Source organism: Myripristis murdjan, chromosome 17 (genome assembly GCF_902150065.1).
Source record: "Myripristis murdjan chromosome 17, fMyrMur1.1, whole genome shotgun sequence".
Classification (NCBI taxonomy): Eukaryota; Metazoa; Chordata; class Actinopteri; order Holocentriformes; family Holocentridae; genus Myripristis; species Myripristis murdjan.
In genome coordinates, this window is record NC_043996.1 from 20,053,737 (window position 1) to 20,071,243 (window position 17,507).

General features: G+C 43.3%; 1 protein-coding gene across 2 annotated transcripts in view; it reads left to right on the forward strand.

Moving 5' to 3' along the window:
* kmt2cb (lysine (K)-specific methyltransferase 2Cb) overlaps positions 1-17,507 on the forward strand; it is a 79,695-nt gene that overhangs the window by 60,253 nt on the left and 1,935 nt on the right. The window contains exons 39-60 of one of the 2 annotated variants that reach the window (XM_030074337.1): positions 121-1,733; positions 1,866-1,971; positions 2,544-2,610; positions 2,740-2,800; positions 2,928-3,160; positions 4,267-5,910; positions 6,162-6,353; positions 7,186-7,350; positions 7,518-7,647; positions 7,793-7,943; positions 8,224-8,408; positions 8,597-8,733; positions 10,283-10,565; positions 11,204-11,343; positions 14,405-14,518; positions 14,616-15,738; positions 15,849-15,985; positions 16,097-16,239; positions 16,521-16,695; positions 16,810-16,926; positions 17,098-17,171; positions 17,345-17,453. In XM_030074337.1, coding sequence (XP_029930197.1) covers positions 121-1,733; positions 1,866-1,971; positions 2,544-2,610; positions 2,740-2,800; positions 2,928-3,160; positions 4,267-5,910; positions 6,162-6,353; positions 7,186-7,350; positions 7,518-7,647; positions 7,793-7,943; positions 8,224-8,408; positions 8,597-8,733; positions 10,283-10,565; positions 11,204-11,343; positions 14,405-14,518; positions 14,616-15,738; positions 15,849-15,985; positions 16,097-16,239; positions 16,521-16,695; positions 16,810-16,926; positions 17,098-17,171; positions 17,345-17,453 — 7,099 coding nt within the window. The remainder of the gene's footprint in view (positions 1-120; positions 1,734-1,865; positions 1,972-2,543; positions 2,611-2,739; positions 2,801-2,927; positions 3,161-4,266; positions 5,911-6,161; positions 6,354-7,185; positions 7,351-7,517; positions 7,648-7,792; positions 7,944-8,223; positions 8,409-8,596; positions 8,734-10,282; positions 10,566-11,203; positions 11,344-14,404; positions 14,519-14,615; positions 15,739-15,848; positions 15,986-16,096; positions 16,240-16,520; positions 16,696-16,809; positions 16,927-17,097; positions 17,172-17,344; positions 17,454-17,507) is intronic. The other variant, XM_030074338.1, reaches the window with a different exon arrangement.

The window sequence follows — 17,507 nt, forward strand, 5'->3', positions numbered from 1 at the left end:
GAACATCATGTGTAAGTAACATTTTAAAATATTAAGTAATTGATAAACAACACACCACTGCACTGTACTATACTAAGATGTACTACCTATCTGTTCATACATGTTCTCATCCTGTTTTAGGTTTGCATTTCCACCTGGTGGTCCGGGACCTCATGGAGGCCAGGAGTTCTTTCCTCGAGGTCCACACCCAATGCAGGATGTCCCCCCTCAAATGAGACGGTCCGTATCTGCAGACATGGCAAAGTCTATGGGAGGCAACCCTATGGGATTGCCGCAGCACTTCCCTCCACGTGGTATGCCAGTGCAGCAGCACACCATTATGGGCCAGCCTTTCATTGAGCTGCGACACAGAGCAGTGGAGAGCAGGCTCCGTATGCCGTTTCCCCCTGGTTCCATGCAAGGGAACAATATAGATCCCAACATGCAGGCTCAGAGGCTCCCTAACTTTCTGGGAGCACCTGAATTCAGGTTCCCTGCCAACCAGGGGCCCAGGATGATGGACCCCATGAGTGGCCAGACTGGCCAAGTCCAGCTATCTGCCAGCTTGGACAATTTGAATCAGCAAACCCAGATGCCAGGAAACAACATGCCTAGACAATCTCCTTTGATGAGATCCATGAGTCAGCCTGCCTCAAATGAGACCCAGAACATGGCAGCATCAATGATGCTGGCTGCGCCCTCTGCTGGGCAGAATGAGACTGTCTCAGTGGCCACTAATGAAGCTGTGGAGGAAAAATTGGATGCAGAAGAGTCTGCTGTCAAAGATCTTGAAGACGTGGAGGTTAAAGACTTGGTGGATGCTGATCTGGAGAATCTAAATTTGGATCCAGAAGATGGTAAAGACCTAGACTTGGAGACTAATGACCTTCACCTTGATGACTTCCTGAAATCTGGGAAATTTGACATTATTGCTTACACAGACCCTGACCTAGATGACATCAAGAAAGATATGTTCAATGAGGAACTGGACCTGAATGACCCTATGGATGACAATACTGACACCACAGACATCCAGCGGGTTCTGTCTGAGAAAAGAAACTCAAATACTGGTGGAACTGAGACCTCATCTAGTTCAATATCTGTACTGGCAAAATCAGAGGCCTCAGGTGAGCAGTCTTCTTCTGAAGACAAACATGAAGCTATTGGGAGTCAGGGCACTGCTTCTTTGGCACTTGGTCAGGAGATCAAAACGGAGGTGAAAGACTGTCAGAAGCCCACTGAGGTGATAGACCAGCAAGCCGATGGAAACACCATAAACTCAAACCAGCAGGGAGTGATTTCTGACTCCACCCCAGTCCTCTCTAGTTTACTCATTAAACAGCAGCCTGAGGAGCAGTCATTAAACCCAATGGTTGAATCTGTCAGTCAAGGCAGCAACCTCATGCCCCAGCCAAACCAAGTCACTGACACTCAGCATACTTCTGGACTCACAATTAGTCAAACAGTACCTGACACCACCACCGCAGGAGAAGCTTCCATGTCTGGTTTTGGGGTAGACCACCAGGTGGGACTGACTCCTGGAGTGGAGCAGAGCAGTCTGAGCCATGCCCAGCAGACCATGCTGAACCAGGCAATGGGTCAGCAGGGCCAACAGCAACGTCCTCTGCTGCTGGAGGAACAGCCACTCCTTTTGCAGGACCTCCTTGACCAGGAGAGGCAGGAGCAACAGCAGCAGAGGCAGATGCAGGCCATGATACGACAGCGCTCCAGTGACTCCTTCTTCCCCAACATTGGTAAATGGTTTAGGCTGCACTAGTAAAGAAGACTAATATGATTATTTCAAATTGGCTGTTAATGAGTGACATTATTATCAATCTTGTTTACAAAGGGATTATTTCTGACAGTGCAACACTTGTAATTTGCAGATTTTGACGCTATCACCGACCCTATTATGAAGGCTAAGATGGTTGCCCTGAAAGGCATCAACAAAGTCATGGTTCAGAACAACATGGGAATGGCTCCGATGGTCAGGTAAAGGGCACACTTTGGTATGCCATATACAAAAGTACAGGTGAATTCTTAACAATTGTAAAGCTACACAACATTTTTCTGGATTTTCCCAGCTCAAAATCAGACCATTGTGGTCTCTCCAACCATCATTTGTTTGGATTGGCACATTATTCAAAGTTTAAACCGTAAACTATGTTAAATATTGTGATTTAAAAAATTAAAGTTATATGGGCGTTTGTTAAAATTTTGGCATGTACATGTTACTTTATACATAAATATATATCTATATCTATCTATATATATATATATATATATATATATATATATTGATAGATATTGATAGATATTGATATATATTGAATGTAGACAATTTAAGTTATCTCCTCATTGATGCTCATGTGTTTTACAAACCCAGAATTTTCTATGCAGGAAAAACCCAGTGCTGTTATTCTCAAGCAGCATGACTGGGCTGTTTTTTATGAGTTTTGATTTTGAAAGCAAAATTAATACCCATTCTATTGTCTAGCCCATAGTTTAAAAGCAGGAGAGTTACTTAAATAAATATATGTTTCATGTTGTTTTCTGTGTCACAGATTTCCTCCAGGTCCAGTAGCACCTTGTCCTGAAAGCACACCACTTCCTCCACAAGTAGGTGGACAGGTAATTGAACCATCAGTCTGCTTGGATGTTATTTAAAATCTATGTGTGGCTTAGAAAATGAATGAATGCAAAACTGCAAAAAAAAATGTAAATCTAATATTGTTCTGTTTTTAAACTAAAAAAAAACAGGAAGGGAAATTGACACAGGTTGTGAGGCCTAATCCTCCTAACTTTGGACCAGGTTTTGTCAGTAAGTTCTCAATTTTGTATGCATCTTCAGCTTTTAGTTTGAAGGTCTGTCAGGCCTGGGAATGTTAAGATGTTTGTTTTTTATACTGTCAAGATTGTTAACAAAGGTGCCTTTTTCTCTATTTCAGACAATGCTCAAAGGGCTCAGTATGAGGAGTGGCTCCAGGAGACTCAGCAACTACTTCAGATGCAGCAGAAGTTTCTGGAAGAGAAGATTGGAGCTCATAGGAAGTCTAAGAAAGCACTGTCTGCCAAGCAGAGAACAGCTAAGAAGGCAGGGAGAGAGTTCCCTGAGGAGGACGCTGAGCAGCTCAAACATGTCACAGAGCAGCAGGGTGTAGTACAGAAACAACTGGAGCAGGTAAATGCTCAGCCTGTCAAACTTCACCACAGAAATACAACCCTGTCCTGCTCTGAACCATAGCTGCCCTGTGCTATTTCCTCTTCATGCGAGCTCTGAGCAAAGTTTCAACAGGCCAGATTTATCACGCTTTGACGTTGAACTAACAACCATCAGTCAATACTCAAAAGTGAAATCATTCTCTTCTCCCCTCAGAAAAAAAAAAAAAACATGTTTTCATAGTTTTTCTTCTGAATTTGACAGACTCCCTGTTTAGGTAGCATTTCTGGATAGGTTGTTGTCTCATGGAAGGAAACATAAGAATCATCCTTATAGAGTGCATTGTTTTGGCTTATCATGAAGGAAGCATATAATGGATCTTTAAGTGCAACAGGACATTCTACAATATCTTTTAACATCATCAAAGATAAAGAATGAAACTTGTCAACATCTGCAAAAATTATTAAAAGGCACCACTTCAACAATATGTTCTCCAAAAAAAAGCTTATGACTGTAAAAAAAAAAAAAAAAAAAATACGTTTAACGTTTTCAATTCATTTTTATCTGAAAAATTGTCAATACAGAATTATGTTACTTAATTTCACAATAGTCATTTGTTTCTGGAATATTGTAGAAATTTCTTTTACCAGACAGATATGAGGTGGTGGAGATGTTTAGCTAGGTGGTGATATCAGTACAGCTCAAGAATTAGTTTGATGGTAGAGAAAATTACCCTGTTCTACATTGTGTACTGCATATTTTTAAAAATGCCATATTAAAATACATTTTAAAAGTGGCTTATTTTTCATAGTAAACAAGGACAGCATATTGTCATCATTTTATTGTTTCCTCTTAATCTGTAAAAGCAGTCTGATCACACTGGTTGTTGGCAAAAGTGTAACATTAAGTGCAAACTCATGATATTGGCAAGGAAGGCTGGCTCAGACTCTTTATTTCTGTTCATCCTACTGTCAAATAAGATTTTTGATTAGGAATGTTCCAAGTGAGGTATTGAGGAAGAAAACTACCTTTCAGAAGAGGCACAACCATTGTGTCTCTGTTAGTTCTTACAGCCTAAATCCTTAAACCTTATGTGGTTTGTCTGTGTGCCTTATGTCTTGCTTCAGATTCGTAAGCAGCAGAAGGAGCATGCTGAACTGATAGAGGAGTATAGAGTGAAACAGCAACAAAACAACATGCCACCTTTAATGCATGGAATGCCACCAATGCCAGGTCCTGCTGGCATGGTACCCGGTGGTCCACCAATTGTCCAGCCACCTATGAACCCCATGATGCAGATGCCACTTCATCCTGGTCAGCCAAACGCACCTCCACGCATACCCAACGCACCCCCTGGCTGGCATCCTGGTACTCCCATGCCAATGGGGGGACCTGGCATGCCACCTATCATGCCTCCTCAGGTGCCTATGGGAAATCCAGGCCAGCCTCATCAGATGCCAATGGGTAATCTACCTCAACACTCACAGATGCCTGTGGAGCCTCAGCCACCACTGGCTCCACCAGGTGGGGTAAAGCCTGTGCAGGCAGGTGGTGTGAAGTTTGATGACAACAACCCATTTAGTGAGGGCTTCCAGGAGCGGGAGAGGAGGGAGAGGCTGAGGGAGCAGCAGGAGAGGCAGCGGGTACAGCTCATGCAGGAAGTGGAGCGACAGAGAGCCTTGAAACAACGCATGGAGATGGAGCAGCAAGGCATGATGGGGCCAGATGGGAACATGGCACCACTCTCTCAAATGCCCTTTTTCAATGCTGAGCTGCCACAGGACTTCATGCAGCCTCAGAGGCCTCCACCACAACAACAACTTGGACCAATGTTCCCCCAGCAGCAGGGCATACAGCCTGGTATGGGCTCACCACCTGGGGCATTTATGCAAGGTGACAGGAGGGCCATGATGGGTAATGGAATGATGCCCCAGGATATGGGGCCTGGTTTGGGGCCTGATAATCTTGCCCTACAAGCAGCTAACTTCCCGCAGGGTCAGCCCAGACCCCGTCGGTTCAGTGGACCAGGAATGATGCCTCAGATGACAGGTGAAGGTCCACCATTTGGGAATGACTCAGCTACACCTCTGCCCTCGAACTTCCCCGGCTCAGGCCAGTCTCTAATACAGCTCTACTCTAACATCATCCCAGATGAGAAAGGGAAAAAGAAGAGGAACCGGAAAAAGAAAAAAGATGATGATGCTGATTCAGTCAAGACTCCCTCAACTCCGCACTCTGACCTCACAGCTCCTCTGACACCCTGTGTCTCAGACACCTCCTCCACTCCAACAAGGAACACCCATCTCTTTGGAGACCAGGACCTGTCCAGGTCCCCCTTGCTGGGGTCTTCCACCCCTAGTCACTCTGAACTAGAGAAGCAGCTGTCTGGAGGGCTGGCTGGACAGCCTGGTCTCCCTTCAGACACAGCGAGAGCCCAGGCTCAGGAGCAGGACAGGATCCTCAACAACATAAAGCTAGAGCAGACTGATGCCAGTGAATGTCATGGGCCAAAGGAAGGTCCCATTGGGTCAGAAGTTGGCTCTGTGAAGGAAGAGGGTGGTAAAGGGGGCATGTCTCCCTTCCCTTCAGGGCAGAGTCCCTCCAACAAGGGTGAGGCTGGCAATGAGCTCCTGAAACACCTTCTGAAGAACAAGAGCACTCCTCTACCAGGGCTGCCCCACCAGAGGTCAGAGGAGAGCCTGCGCTCAGAGGAGGAAGAACCTACCGACTGCAAAGCCCTACTCAGGCAAAGCTCCATGGACAGCAATGGGGTGAGTGTGTTGTTTTGATGAGTCACATGGTTATAGAGCACTGTGTGGGGGCGATCAACGCAGTGAGTCATAGACACACTAAGTGATTCAGATGGGAGGCTTGTTACAGAGTTAAATTGGTATGAGTCATAGCTGTCAGAAAATTCATAACTTTTTTCGTCAAAGTGAAGCCATAATACAGCTCAAGTCATTTGAAGTTTATTAATGACATTATATTAACATTTAATGCAGTAACATCTGCTCATCTTTAGGCATGCTCTGATGGCACCCCTGACTTTCCTGGACCTCTGCTCCCTGAACAGGAGAAGAAAAAAGGAAGGAACAAGAGGGCTCCTAAAAGTGGGGAGAAACCAGTCTCTCGGTACAAGAAACGGAAGAAGGATGGAGACGAGAAGCAACTGATGCACTCTGGCTCTGATGCTGTAATGACTCAAATCAAACAGGTAAGATGTAGGACATTAACACCTGGTTTTCATAAAACAGGACAGCTGCACTCTTCCATTCCTTTGGGAATAACATTAGATGCAAATAAGAGGCTTCAATTCGAGATTCTAGCTTGAAATCAGAAATTCATGAAGAAATTTCACACCTTTATAAATCAACAAGACTTGTGAATATTGATAAGAGTGAGATATTGCCAGATGTATTAGGGGAGCTCTGTAACTGTAATAGATATTCATTTGCCAACAGCTGTGTCTTGACTGTTCTTTTGTTTGGTACTGTAGGTATGTTTTGATTTCGTGCACTTGCATGTTTGTGTGTGGCTTCAGTATTGTCCTCAGTAATTCTTTAGTTAATTAATCAAATTAACTGAGCATCTACCAGTTCTAAAAGGATATTAAAACGTAGCATTTTTTCATTCCTGATTGCAGTGTAGTCCCAGTGCATTTTAAGACAGTGCCTTGTTTTATTGTCATTTTGCAATGCCCAGTAACTAATGTTATCTTAAAAAAAAGTAATAATAATAAATAGCCTTTCCCTTGAGGCAAATACAGATATTGTAATAGATATAGGGGATCAGGATTATGGAGTCAAATAATTATTCTCCCCAACATTACAGACATGTTTCAACAATGATTATATTACCCTAAAAAGCTACCCCTACCCCAGAGTGACAGCATGAGTAATCCTTCAGTATTTGTGCTAAGTATTATGCAGTATCCATGCACAGATTTAGTGATGTAGCTCAGTCAGCAGGTTATTTTGGAACATTTGTTTTTTCTGATCATTCTAGCCTCATCCCTCATCTTCTCATTTTCTTTTTTCCTACCACAGCAGCTGTCCTTGCTGCCTCTAATGGAGCCACTGATTGGGGTCAACTTTGCCCATTTTGCTCCCTATGGCAGCGGCCAGCTCAATGGGGAGAACCTCCTATCTGGGACCTTTGGCAGCGCCTCCCTGGACGGAGTCTCTGACTATTATTCCCAACTTGCCTACAAGGTGAGCCCTGCTTTATTTTATAAGTTAGTAGCTCTCATAGTAACAGATGAGGTTAACTTGATTGATCATGTAGGGGAAATTGGGTTAAAAAAAAAAAAAAAGAGTGATGTGTGTTAGAATGCTTCCAGTAAGGTGTAATGACAATGTATTCGTGTTTATTCTTAAAGCAGAGCAACCTGAGCAACCCACCGACACCCCCAGCATCGCTTCCTCCCACCCCACCACCTGTGAACAGACAGAAAATGATCAATGGCTTCGCTACAACAGAAGAGCTGGCCAGCAAAGCTGCAGCCATGGGTAAGCATTCAGGGACAGAGGTTATGTCCTGGTCACACACCTGAGAAGACAAAAACTCTTATACCCTTATCAATCTAATGATGTTTTTCCACCAAGAATGGCAATTTTAGTGTTTCTTACTTTTCATTGCACCCTTGTTTTATAGTGTCCAAAGGCCTCGTCCCAAAGCCACTTCACGTCCCGTTCAGGGCTGAAGCAGAGGATCTGCTGGTCCGAGCCATCACTCAGGGACCTAAAACTGTAGATGTTCCAGCCTCCCTCCCCACCCCACCCCACAACAACCAGGAGGAGCTCAGGTAACAGACAGATGGTGCAAGAAAATAGAGCTTTCCAGCTGTTTGTTAGAGTGGTCATTTATGGCTGCCACAATACTTGTTGGTATTGACGCTGTTATTTTGAGTTGCTTGAGATTTAGCAACAGCATAACTTTTTTAGGGCATGTTGGAAACATCTTATTTTCTTATGGAAAAATAAGTCACTCAGGAAGTGATACCCCCACTCACCCCCCAAGTTAATTTTGAAGCTGATGCTAAAACTAACAGGACTTTGTTTCTCTTGGCTTCTTCTGTTCAACAGTAACAGAGGACAGGAGCCTTGCAAAGACAGGGACACGCCAGACAGTTTTGTTCCATCCTCATCTCCTGAGAGCGTGGTTGGTATGGAGATCAGTCGCTACCCTGACCTGTCCTTGGTGAAGGAAGAGCCTCCCTCCCCTTGCCTGTCTCCTGTCCTCCCCATGCTCCCGGCACCTGATGGAAAAGGTAAACACACACAACTGCAGCGTCAACTCACTTTTAATATTTACTTCTGTGATTCTAATCAAAAATTACAGGTTGTTCCATTACATTTATTTATATATACAGCTCCAGGATACCTAGTCCGCTTGTAACATTAAAGACCACGTTTACTTTGACCTTTTTCTCTAATGCCTTCCTTTTTTGTCAAATAGGATCAGAGATCAAGCTGCAGGAAATCAAGACGGAGCCTTCAGGAATGTTCTTTGGCTCCCCCTTTGGCCCCATGTCTAATGACTCCAAACAAGGGTTGGTGTCTGTAGCTATCACACTGAGACCAGCCGCAGCAGAGGTGAGAGTGCTTCCATCTCTTACGCTTTCACAGATGCCATGCCAGCACTTAACCAGCCTTTTCTCTGAGCTCATAGTAATGCCGCCTAGACCCAGTAATGTATTTTCTTGTTGGATAAATATTCAAATTATTGTATTTAATCTTTACCAATCTTATACCAAACATCTAGACAGATCTTGGGTTGTTTGAAAGTGCAGGAATCTCATTCAAAGTATTCTTCATTCAGGTTTCTTTTATGTTTCCTCCCCCTTTATGTATGCCTGAGGGTTTTTCCCCCAAAAAATAAAGCTATTAGAGGCCAAGTGGTCATTACTCAAAAAATATCTGTTCCCCTCCAAAAAAAAAAACAAAAAACTTAAAATGTCAAATGGACAAAAGCAAGAAATTATCTATCCAAGTATGGGCGTTGTGAGGGTGCAGATAAAGAGAAATCCCGAACATCTGTCAAATTAAATCCCTTTTAAAGGAATTAATTAAGCAGCTTTGGTCAGTCAGTGGTTTAATTAAAAGATCTACAGTATCAAAGACTGTATCTAAGCATAAATTGAAACTCCCTCCAGTCATGAGCTATATAGGGTATAGGGTTACCAAACATGCGAAGCTGCCAGAGTGGCCTGAGCTGAATTATGAAATAGCATATCACATCGAGTCAAAGTGGAATATTAAATTATATTACTATATCTTACTTAAGAAGTTATAAGAAGAGCCTATTGTAAAACTGTAACATAAACTCGTGTTTTTTTGCCCAATGTAAAGCATTCTTAGTTACTGTTGAAGCACACTGTCGAGGTTCTGGGAGCTGCCCCACATTTGGGTTTGGGAAGGAGGGCATGATTAGCCCCTGCAAGCCTCAGGGGCTTGCCAGACACCTATGGGCTCATGACTTGTATTAATATCTTGGAAAGAAATTGAACAGGATCCTGCCCATCCCCACCACCACCCAGGAACAATTACTATGTGGAGATTAGCTCACCGTGAACAGTTTTCTCGAAGGCCAACCCGACCTAGGAGAAACGCATTCTCTGTTTTCAGTTTAGAAATGGTTTGTTTGTTTTAGCGAGTTTTTTTTTTTCCAAAGTTCTCTCCAACTGTGCTTTCCACTCTGGTGAGGTATCTCTGGAATGTGTTGACCATCTCATGGAGTGAATCTTCTGATGACTTATAAAGGTGGACACATTCTCTGAGACTAGCGCCTTGTTTAAACAGCTTCACAAGCAGCTTATCAATAGAGAGAACGGAGCTGGTGTCATCAGTCAACTGCAGCTGAGTGCTGATAGTTGCAGCTTCACACCACCAGCTTTTGTGAATAGTTATGTTTTTTGGAATCACTCATTTTCTTTTTCTCAAAGTTGCCCTAGACTTTCATGTTTCTTGGTCTCACTTTCATTTAATGATTGTGTTTACTATATGTGAAAAGGTTATTGTTAAAGTGAAAATGTGTGCAACCTTTACCTTACATTTGTCTTATACACTGCCATAACCATAAATCCACTGGTGAGATTTTTGAAATAAGACCTAGTTAACTAGACTTTTTTTTTTTCTTCTTCAGAACATCACTGGTGTGGTGGCTGCCATTTCCGACCTTCTCTGTGTAAAGATCCCTAGCAGCTATGAGGTCAGCAGCACCCCAGACAGGGGGCCCCTGTCTATGCTCAGTGGCCTGAGAGTGGGCCCCCATGGCCTAGAGCCTCGGCCTCCCATGCTCTTTCAAGGACGTGGGGACCCTGGAGGCCCTCAGGGTGGCCCAGGCCAGCTGATAAGGCCTGGGGGACCACAGGGAATAATGCAGCAGCAGCAAGCACATCACCTCCGCTTCCACCCTGACAGTTCAGGTAAGGGAATAAAACCAAAATTAAACAAGAATATTGTCAGTTCCCCCAAGTGCTGTATTGGATATTTAATTGAAAAGAGTAATGTCTGATTTCACTTCAACTTAATGATACCCTGTGAAAAAGCACAAAGCAGCAGAGCAATCTCAATATGTAATAGTTTCCCTTTTAGCAGGTAGCTCTCTTAAGTGTTTACAATTGGCTCTTTTTTCTTGCACATCATAATTCATCTGGGGCTGAGGTTAGCGTCTGGCCCAAGTACGGAAGGACATCCTAATTAATTTCAGACAGCACTTCTCACAGCTAAGGAGTACTGATCTTTGGTTCGACCACCGTGCTACACCAACTCTTGCTTGTTGGTGTCAGACTTTGAAGCATGAATGTAATGAATGTTGTCATCATAGAAACCTTTGAATAAGAAAGTGGGCACCTCATCAAGAGACCATCACTATGGGCATTTGCCCATAGTGTTTACTGTGATTTCCTGTACATCTGGAATTAAGTTTTTATTTCTGAAGCTAATGTTTTTTTTAACCTTAGAATCGAGCATGATACCTCATTAAGGTCACTGTCAGAGGACTTGTTCTAAAAGATATCTCTTTTTGTAAAAAAAAAAAAAAAAACACTCTTTGTGGTTTTGGGCTCAGCTGTACCTCGAGGACCTGATCAGAAGACCCCAGGCAGTCCTGGATCCAAGCCTCAGTGGTGCTGCCACTGCAAAGTGGTGGTTCTGGGAAATGGAGTGCAGAAATCCATCAGAGACCTCCCCGCTCACAAACAGGTACCACATCATTTAGGACTGTCTATTTGAGAAAGTATGGTGGCGTGGGAAGCAGCAGATGTGTTTGTAAAGGATCGTTCTGGTTATTTTCGACCTAGGTCTATTTCAGTTTTTGCCATAATGACAATTGATTGTGTCCAAAATTACATTGTTTATTTTACTGTAGAGCCTTACATTCCTCCAGGTTGCTAGGAGCACTGCTGTGCAGAACACAGGGCCAACACATAATCTCTAGCAGTTGAATTTGAAGAGCAAAAACAATCTAAATTCATCACAACAGCACTCACTCTGCAGTTACTTATATCTCAAAATGTCTCCAATGATAATTGAACAATTATGACAATATTTCAGTTATCATAATCAATTTGATCATGTTTTTCTATCTGCAACATCACTCAAATTGTCTGTTTTTCTTGCTTGCTGCTGGTCTTCTGCTGCATTTAGGTTATGTCAGGAGCAAGGAATGAGATTTTTTACTTCATGGTCACTGCTTATGTTGAGACACTTTGTGACACCAGGTGGAACAGGTCACAGCCTATCAAAAAAAGTCCCATGTATCTTACTTGTACTTACCTCTAGCAGATTGACATGAACAGTTATCCCACTTTTAGCAACCCATTTTTACAGAACATGAAATGAAGGCAGGATCACCAGTCTACCTCATTCTAGTTGAAGTGACTGTCTGCAATACATGCAGGTCTCATGCAATGGATGATCGGACATTGACATATAGGAAGGTCCCATTGCAATCTGAGTGTTACTATTGTTTACAAAATATGTTTTCATCACTTTTTGGATTCAGCTGTTGGGGATTAATGGCTGGCTCTGTGTATATTGGACTGCAGTGCTCCCAGTCACATGAACATATGAAAACTCCTCAGTGAGTGTAATTAAGTGATGTAATTTTCACCACAATGAATAGCGGTGATGGAAAAAAGGCCAAGGTTGAAAATAAGTGGAATTATCCCTCATTAAAAACACTGAGTTCCTTCTAGCTTCGGGGTGTTGCTCAGTAGTTGTTCAGTCATATCGTGCTCTGACCTCACTGTGGAGGGGGCTGAAAGATAATTTCCCCACAAGGATCAATAAAGTATTACTGATTTCATGAGAATGAAATATTGAATTAGCCTTACATAACCTATACTCTCCCCATATCACATAAATGTCCCCAGTTGGTTAGCTAATGATCCACAGTCTACCTAAATATATGTGATGCAATCACTGCTGGGCCATTAAAAGTTGTTAGACAATATGGTTTATTCTAGTGCTGATATTCCCAGTGAGATGCTGTATAGACAGGTTATGACTGAAGGCCCAGACCTTACTTAACAGAATATATTAATGCACATTCAGCCCCCACACGCCCACACACAAACACTTTCTAATGCACTGTGCTCATAGTATACATATTCTTGACTCCTTCATGTTGGAGAGAAATCCATCTCAAACCAATTAGTGGCTTAATCAATGTGTCTTGCTTGTCTTGAGGATGTTCTGGCCATTGAGAAATTGTAGCTTTTTGATGTTTATTTAATAATTCTTTTTAATATCAAAGCTTAATGTTCTCAGGCCCTTTGCCAAATCTCTAACGTACAGCCATCATGGAGTCCCACAATAAGTTCCATATTTGATTGAACATTGTGTCTGTGGCAGCCCACTCCACGCGGTTAACTGTTGTAAAATGACACTTACACAGTCATGCAATTGAGTGTGTGCAATTGAGTAACTGTCATCACATCACATGCATCACACTAAAACATAGAACCAGAGATAATTAAACCTGCTGAGGACACAACAGGGCAGGGACTGGCCATCTGGAGTAGCAGGACATTTCTGATTGGATCAACTTGTGAGACCAGCGACACTGATATGAAATTATAATTAAAACTACCATACTGCATATAAGTGCAAGAGACTGAGGGACGCAGTTCAGGTGTGCATGCTCATAATCTCTCATGGGTCCATTTTTCTTTCTGGCAATTTTACTTTGGTAAATTGGTACAGTAGGCTTTCTACTTTTCATACACTGAGCTGATTGGCACACTGATTGTATTGTACAAGGGGTGGGAATCACTGGTTAGCTGTGTGTGTACTATCACTATATTTTATCCACAGTAAAGAATGTGTCACAATGCAAGCAATTCTGCAGTATTCAGTATATTAAATGTTAAAAAAAAAAAAAAAAAAATACCCTGGAAAAGGCAAAGTAATTTTCCAATGAACAGGAATCAGTCATGTTTTCAGTGTTTTAATATGGACGGAGACTGAAAGGTAGAGAGCAGATATGTCTCATAGGAACTCGAATACGCATCTGTGTAAATTATGTTGAAAAGTCATACCAATATTTGGCATAACTATCAATAATGGAAGTATTGCAATATATCAATCACAGAAGTATCGCAGTGTATCAATACAGAAGATTTGCAATATATGGGTATTTCAATAATTTGTCCCACCCCTATATTGTATTAATTTATAATGATGTTTAGCAAGTGAACATTGTGCTGCAGGCTGTAGACCTTTTTCACAGCTGAACCAAATGGAACAGAGCCTTCATTAATGTCATTTGTAACACCTGGGCTTACCTGCTGTTGTCAAGTAAAATTGTGAGGTAGAATTGTGAGTCAAGTACCCATGAACTATTTTAAGGAGTTTTTTCTCTTTTTTTTCTCCTTTTTTTTTTTTTTTAAGTTTCAATCCAGTATGACCTAGAAGAGTGTGTTCAGTAGAGTGCAGATATCTCCACCATGTATCTCCCCTTCTCCGGTGCTCAGACTTGGTTGGGAAACAGCTGAGGAATTACCTATGAATTGTGCTAGTTAAGTTTTTCAAAGGTTTTGAATCACTGCAACCACAAGAGGACCTGGATCATACAATAATAACTGCACAAAAAATATCAATCTGATAGGCCCAGTAGTATGCAAGATTAGCTGTGGACAGAATACATACACACGCACATAGCCACCTGATGGAGATAATGATGCAATTTGGGGTGGTCAGCCTATGTCAGTTCATTTTATATTCAGTATTTTAATGCTTTGACTCTCATTTCTCTCATTAGGAGTCTGAGGGTCATTTGAAGTCTGAGGGGGAACTGGTCTTCTGCAGTCACAGCTGCTTTCTTCTCTATTCTTCCTCCTCATCCTCGCAGTCCAGATCAGCCACAGAAACTAAGGTTTGTCCTCTTCATCCCATGTGCAAATACCCGCATCATCATCATTTGTTTCTTGTATTTGATGACATCATCTTCTGGTGTGATTTTATCTTTCTAGGACTCAGTGGCCCTGCTGCCAGACTCTGAACAAAAAGAGAACCTTTCCAAAGCCCAGCACCAGTACAGTAACAACATGTCCTCACTGGATGTGCATTGCCTGGCTCAGCTCCAGCCCAAGCTGTCTCCCCCTTCGACCCCTCCCATCCCCTTCCCTATGGCAAACGAGACATCTAAGACAGAGACCAAGTCTGATACCATCAAAGTGACAGTAAAGCTGAAGGCCCGGCCAAGAGCCCACCACCATGACGGCTGGCACCAGGGAAAGAGACAGAAGGGTCTCCGCTGGAGGAAGTGGACAGTCCAGGTGGTGATGCCCAGAGGGAACTCCCACCTCCCAGATGAAGATAAGATCGATGACCTCTTGAAGAATTTGGGGGCCTCCTTGCGCCCCCCTGCTTCACTCCGGGACCAGAGGCGTTGCTGTTTTTGCCACCAGCTTGGAGATGGGATCACTGATGGCCCTGCTAGGCTGCTCAACCTAGATCTCGATGTATGGGTCCACCTGAATTGTGCCCTGTGGTCCACCGAAGTGTATGAGACTCAGGCCGGTGCCCTCATCAACGTAGAGCTGGCTCTGCGTCGTGGCCAATCAGTCCGCTGTGCCTACTGCCAGCAGACTGGTGCTACTAGCGGCTGCCATCGCCTTCGCTGTACCAATGTCTACCATTTCACCTGTGCTCTGCAAGCTCATTGCACCTTCTTCAAGGACAAGACCATGCTATGTCACGCCCACAGACCCCGGGGCACAGCCGGCCAGGCTCTGGAACATGAGCTGCGCTGCTTTGCTGTCTTCCGACGTGTCTATGTTCAGAGGGATGAAGTTCGCCAGATAGCCACCGCCGTGCAGCAGTCTGAGCTGGGCTACACTTTTCGTGTGGGCAGCTTGGTGTTGCACGCCATGGGCCAGCTAACCCCCCAGCAAATGGCAGCCTTCCATTCCACTACAGCCATCTTCCCAGTTGGTTACGAGGCTTGCCGCATCTACTGGAGCATGCGCCATGGCAACCGGCGCTGCCGCTACATCTGCTCTGTTGAGGAGAAAGAGGACCAGCCTGAGTTTTCCATCCGTGTCATCGAACAGGGCTACCAAGACCTGGTCCTGACTGACACTACTGCTAAAGGTATGTCCACATTAATTCCTCTCACAGAAATATGATATTCATATGCTCCCAGCCCTGTCAAGAGTACAGTGTGGTTTGTAAACGTTCTAAGTGCTCTTTTATTTCATTAGGAGTGTGGGATAAGGTTTTGGGTCCTGTGGCTGAGAGAAGAACTGAATCAGGCACTCTGAAGCTCTTCCCTGTTTACCTGAAAGGAGAGGACCTGTTTGGACTCACTGTCCCTGCAATCACCAAAATCACTGAATCGGTTTGTAGCTTCTTTTCATGATTTCTTTCAGGCTACATAAAATTCAATCAAATGAATAAGATACATTCTATAGAGGCTGGAGAGTATTAACCCCTTTCTACTTCATTACAGCTCCCAGGGGTGGAGGCCTGTGAGAGGTACTCATTCCGTTACGGACGCAACCCTCTAGTGGAGTTGCCTCTCGTCTTCAACCCTGCTGGCAGCGCCCGTGCCCAGCCAAGAACCAGCACTCCCTCCGCTGCACTGGTGATAAGGTAACTTGGTGAAGTTGACACTTATCCATGTGGACATAGTTATCGCAACATATATTTGCATCAAGATATGCATGGCATGGTGGTCAAGAGGTTAGAGACTTTCATTCAACCGGCTCACTCCCTGCCAGCTCCAGATGCTACTCTTTCAGCTCACCTGCGCTGCACAGTGGCAAGTGAAAAGAGAATTACCCAAAAGACATTAATAAAGTGTATTATTTTTGTTGTTGATGTTTTTGTATATAAAATTGTTGTTTTCATGTCTGCTTGCTCTCAACATACAGGCCACAGCCACAGGCTGTATCCAGCAGTAGTGCCAGGTCCAACCAGAACGTGGCCCAAGGAGAAGGTGGCGCACCCCATAGCAAACCTCCAGTAGTGCACCCCAGGTCCTCTCAGTACCGCTGGATGAAGAGCGAGTGGAGAGCCAATGTCTACCTGGGCCGCTCTCGCATCCAGGTACGTTTTACCGGGACTTTGCCTAATTTATCAGTTGTGATGGAATAAAATGGATGCTCTAGTCTTTGGTTTCCTGTGGGCAGAATGAGTATCTAATCGTGTGATCATTCTCAGGGCCTGGGGCTGTTTGCTGCGAGAGACATCGAAAAACAAACTATGGTGATTGAGTACAATGGAACCATCCTGCGCAATGAGGTTGCCATCAGAAGAGAGAAGCTCTACAGGTCACAGGTATAGATTTTGATTTAAAAAAAAAAAATTATTTGATGTTGATGACATGATTGTTAATTTATGTTAAATGGAAAAAAATATAAAGCTGCTTTGAATGTATTTGACCCGAAAATTCCTTTTGGTCTAAGTTACCTCTGTCAGAAGTTACAGCTGTTTTTATCTTTCTCACAGAACCGAGGAGTGTTCATGTTCCGCATCGACAGCGAACATGTTGTTGATGCCACTCGAACCGGAGGGCTAGCAAGGTAATGTGAAACTGCCTTAAATTATTTTCACATATTTGTTTAACTTTAGACTGTGAACTTCAGATGAAATGAACTGTGCTGCAAAATAATAACATATTGTAATTAGTTTTATCTAAAGTGTTATTTAATTTATGAAAATGACTTTTTTTTTCTTTATTCGTTTTCTTGTAAAGATACATCAACCACTCTTGTGCCCCCAACTGTGTTGCTGAGGTGGTGACATTCGAAAGGGGTTACAAAATCATCATCAGCTGCAATCGCAGAATTGAGAAAGGAGAGGAGGTGGGTTTCTCTTTAAACACATATTTACTGTTTATTTATTCATTTATTTATGTG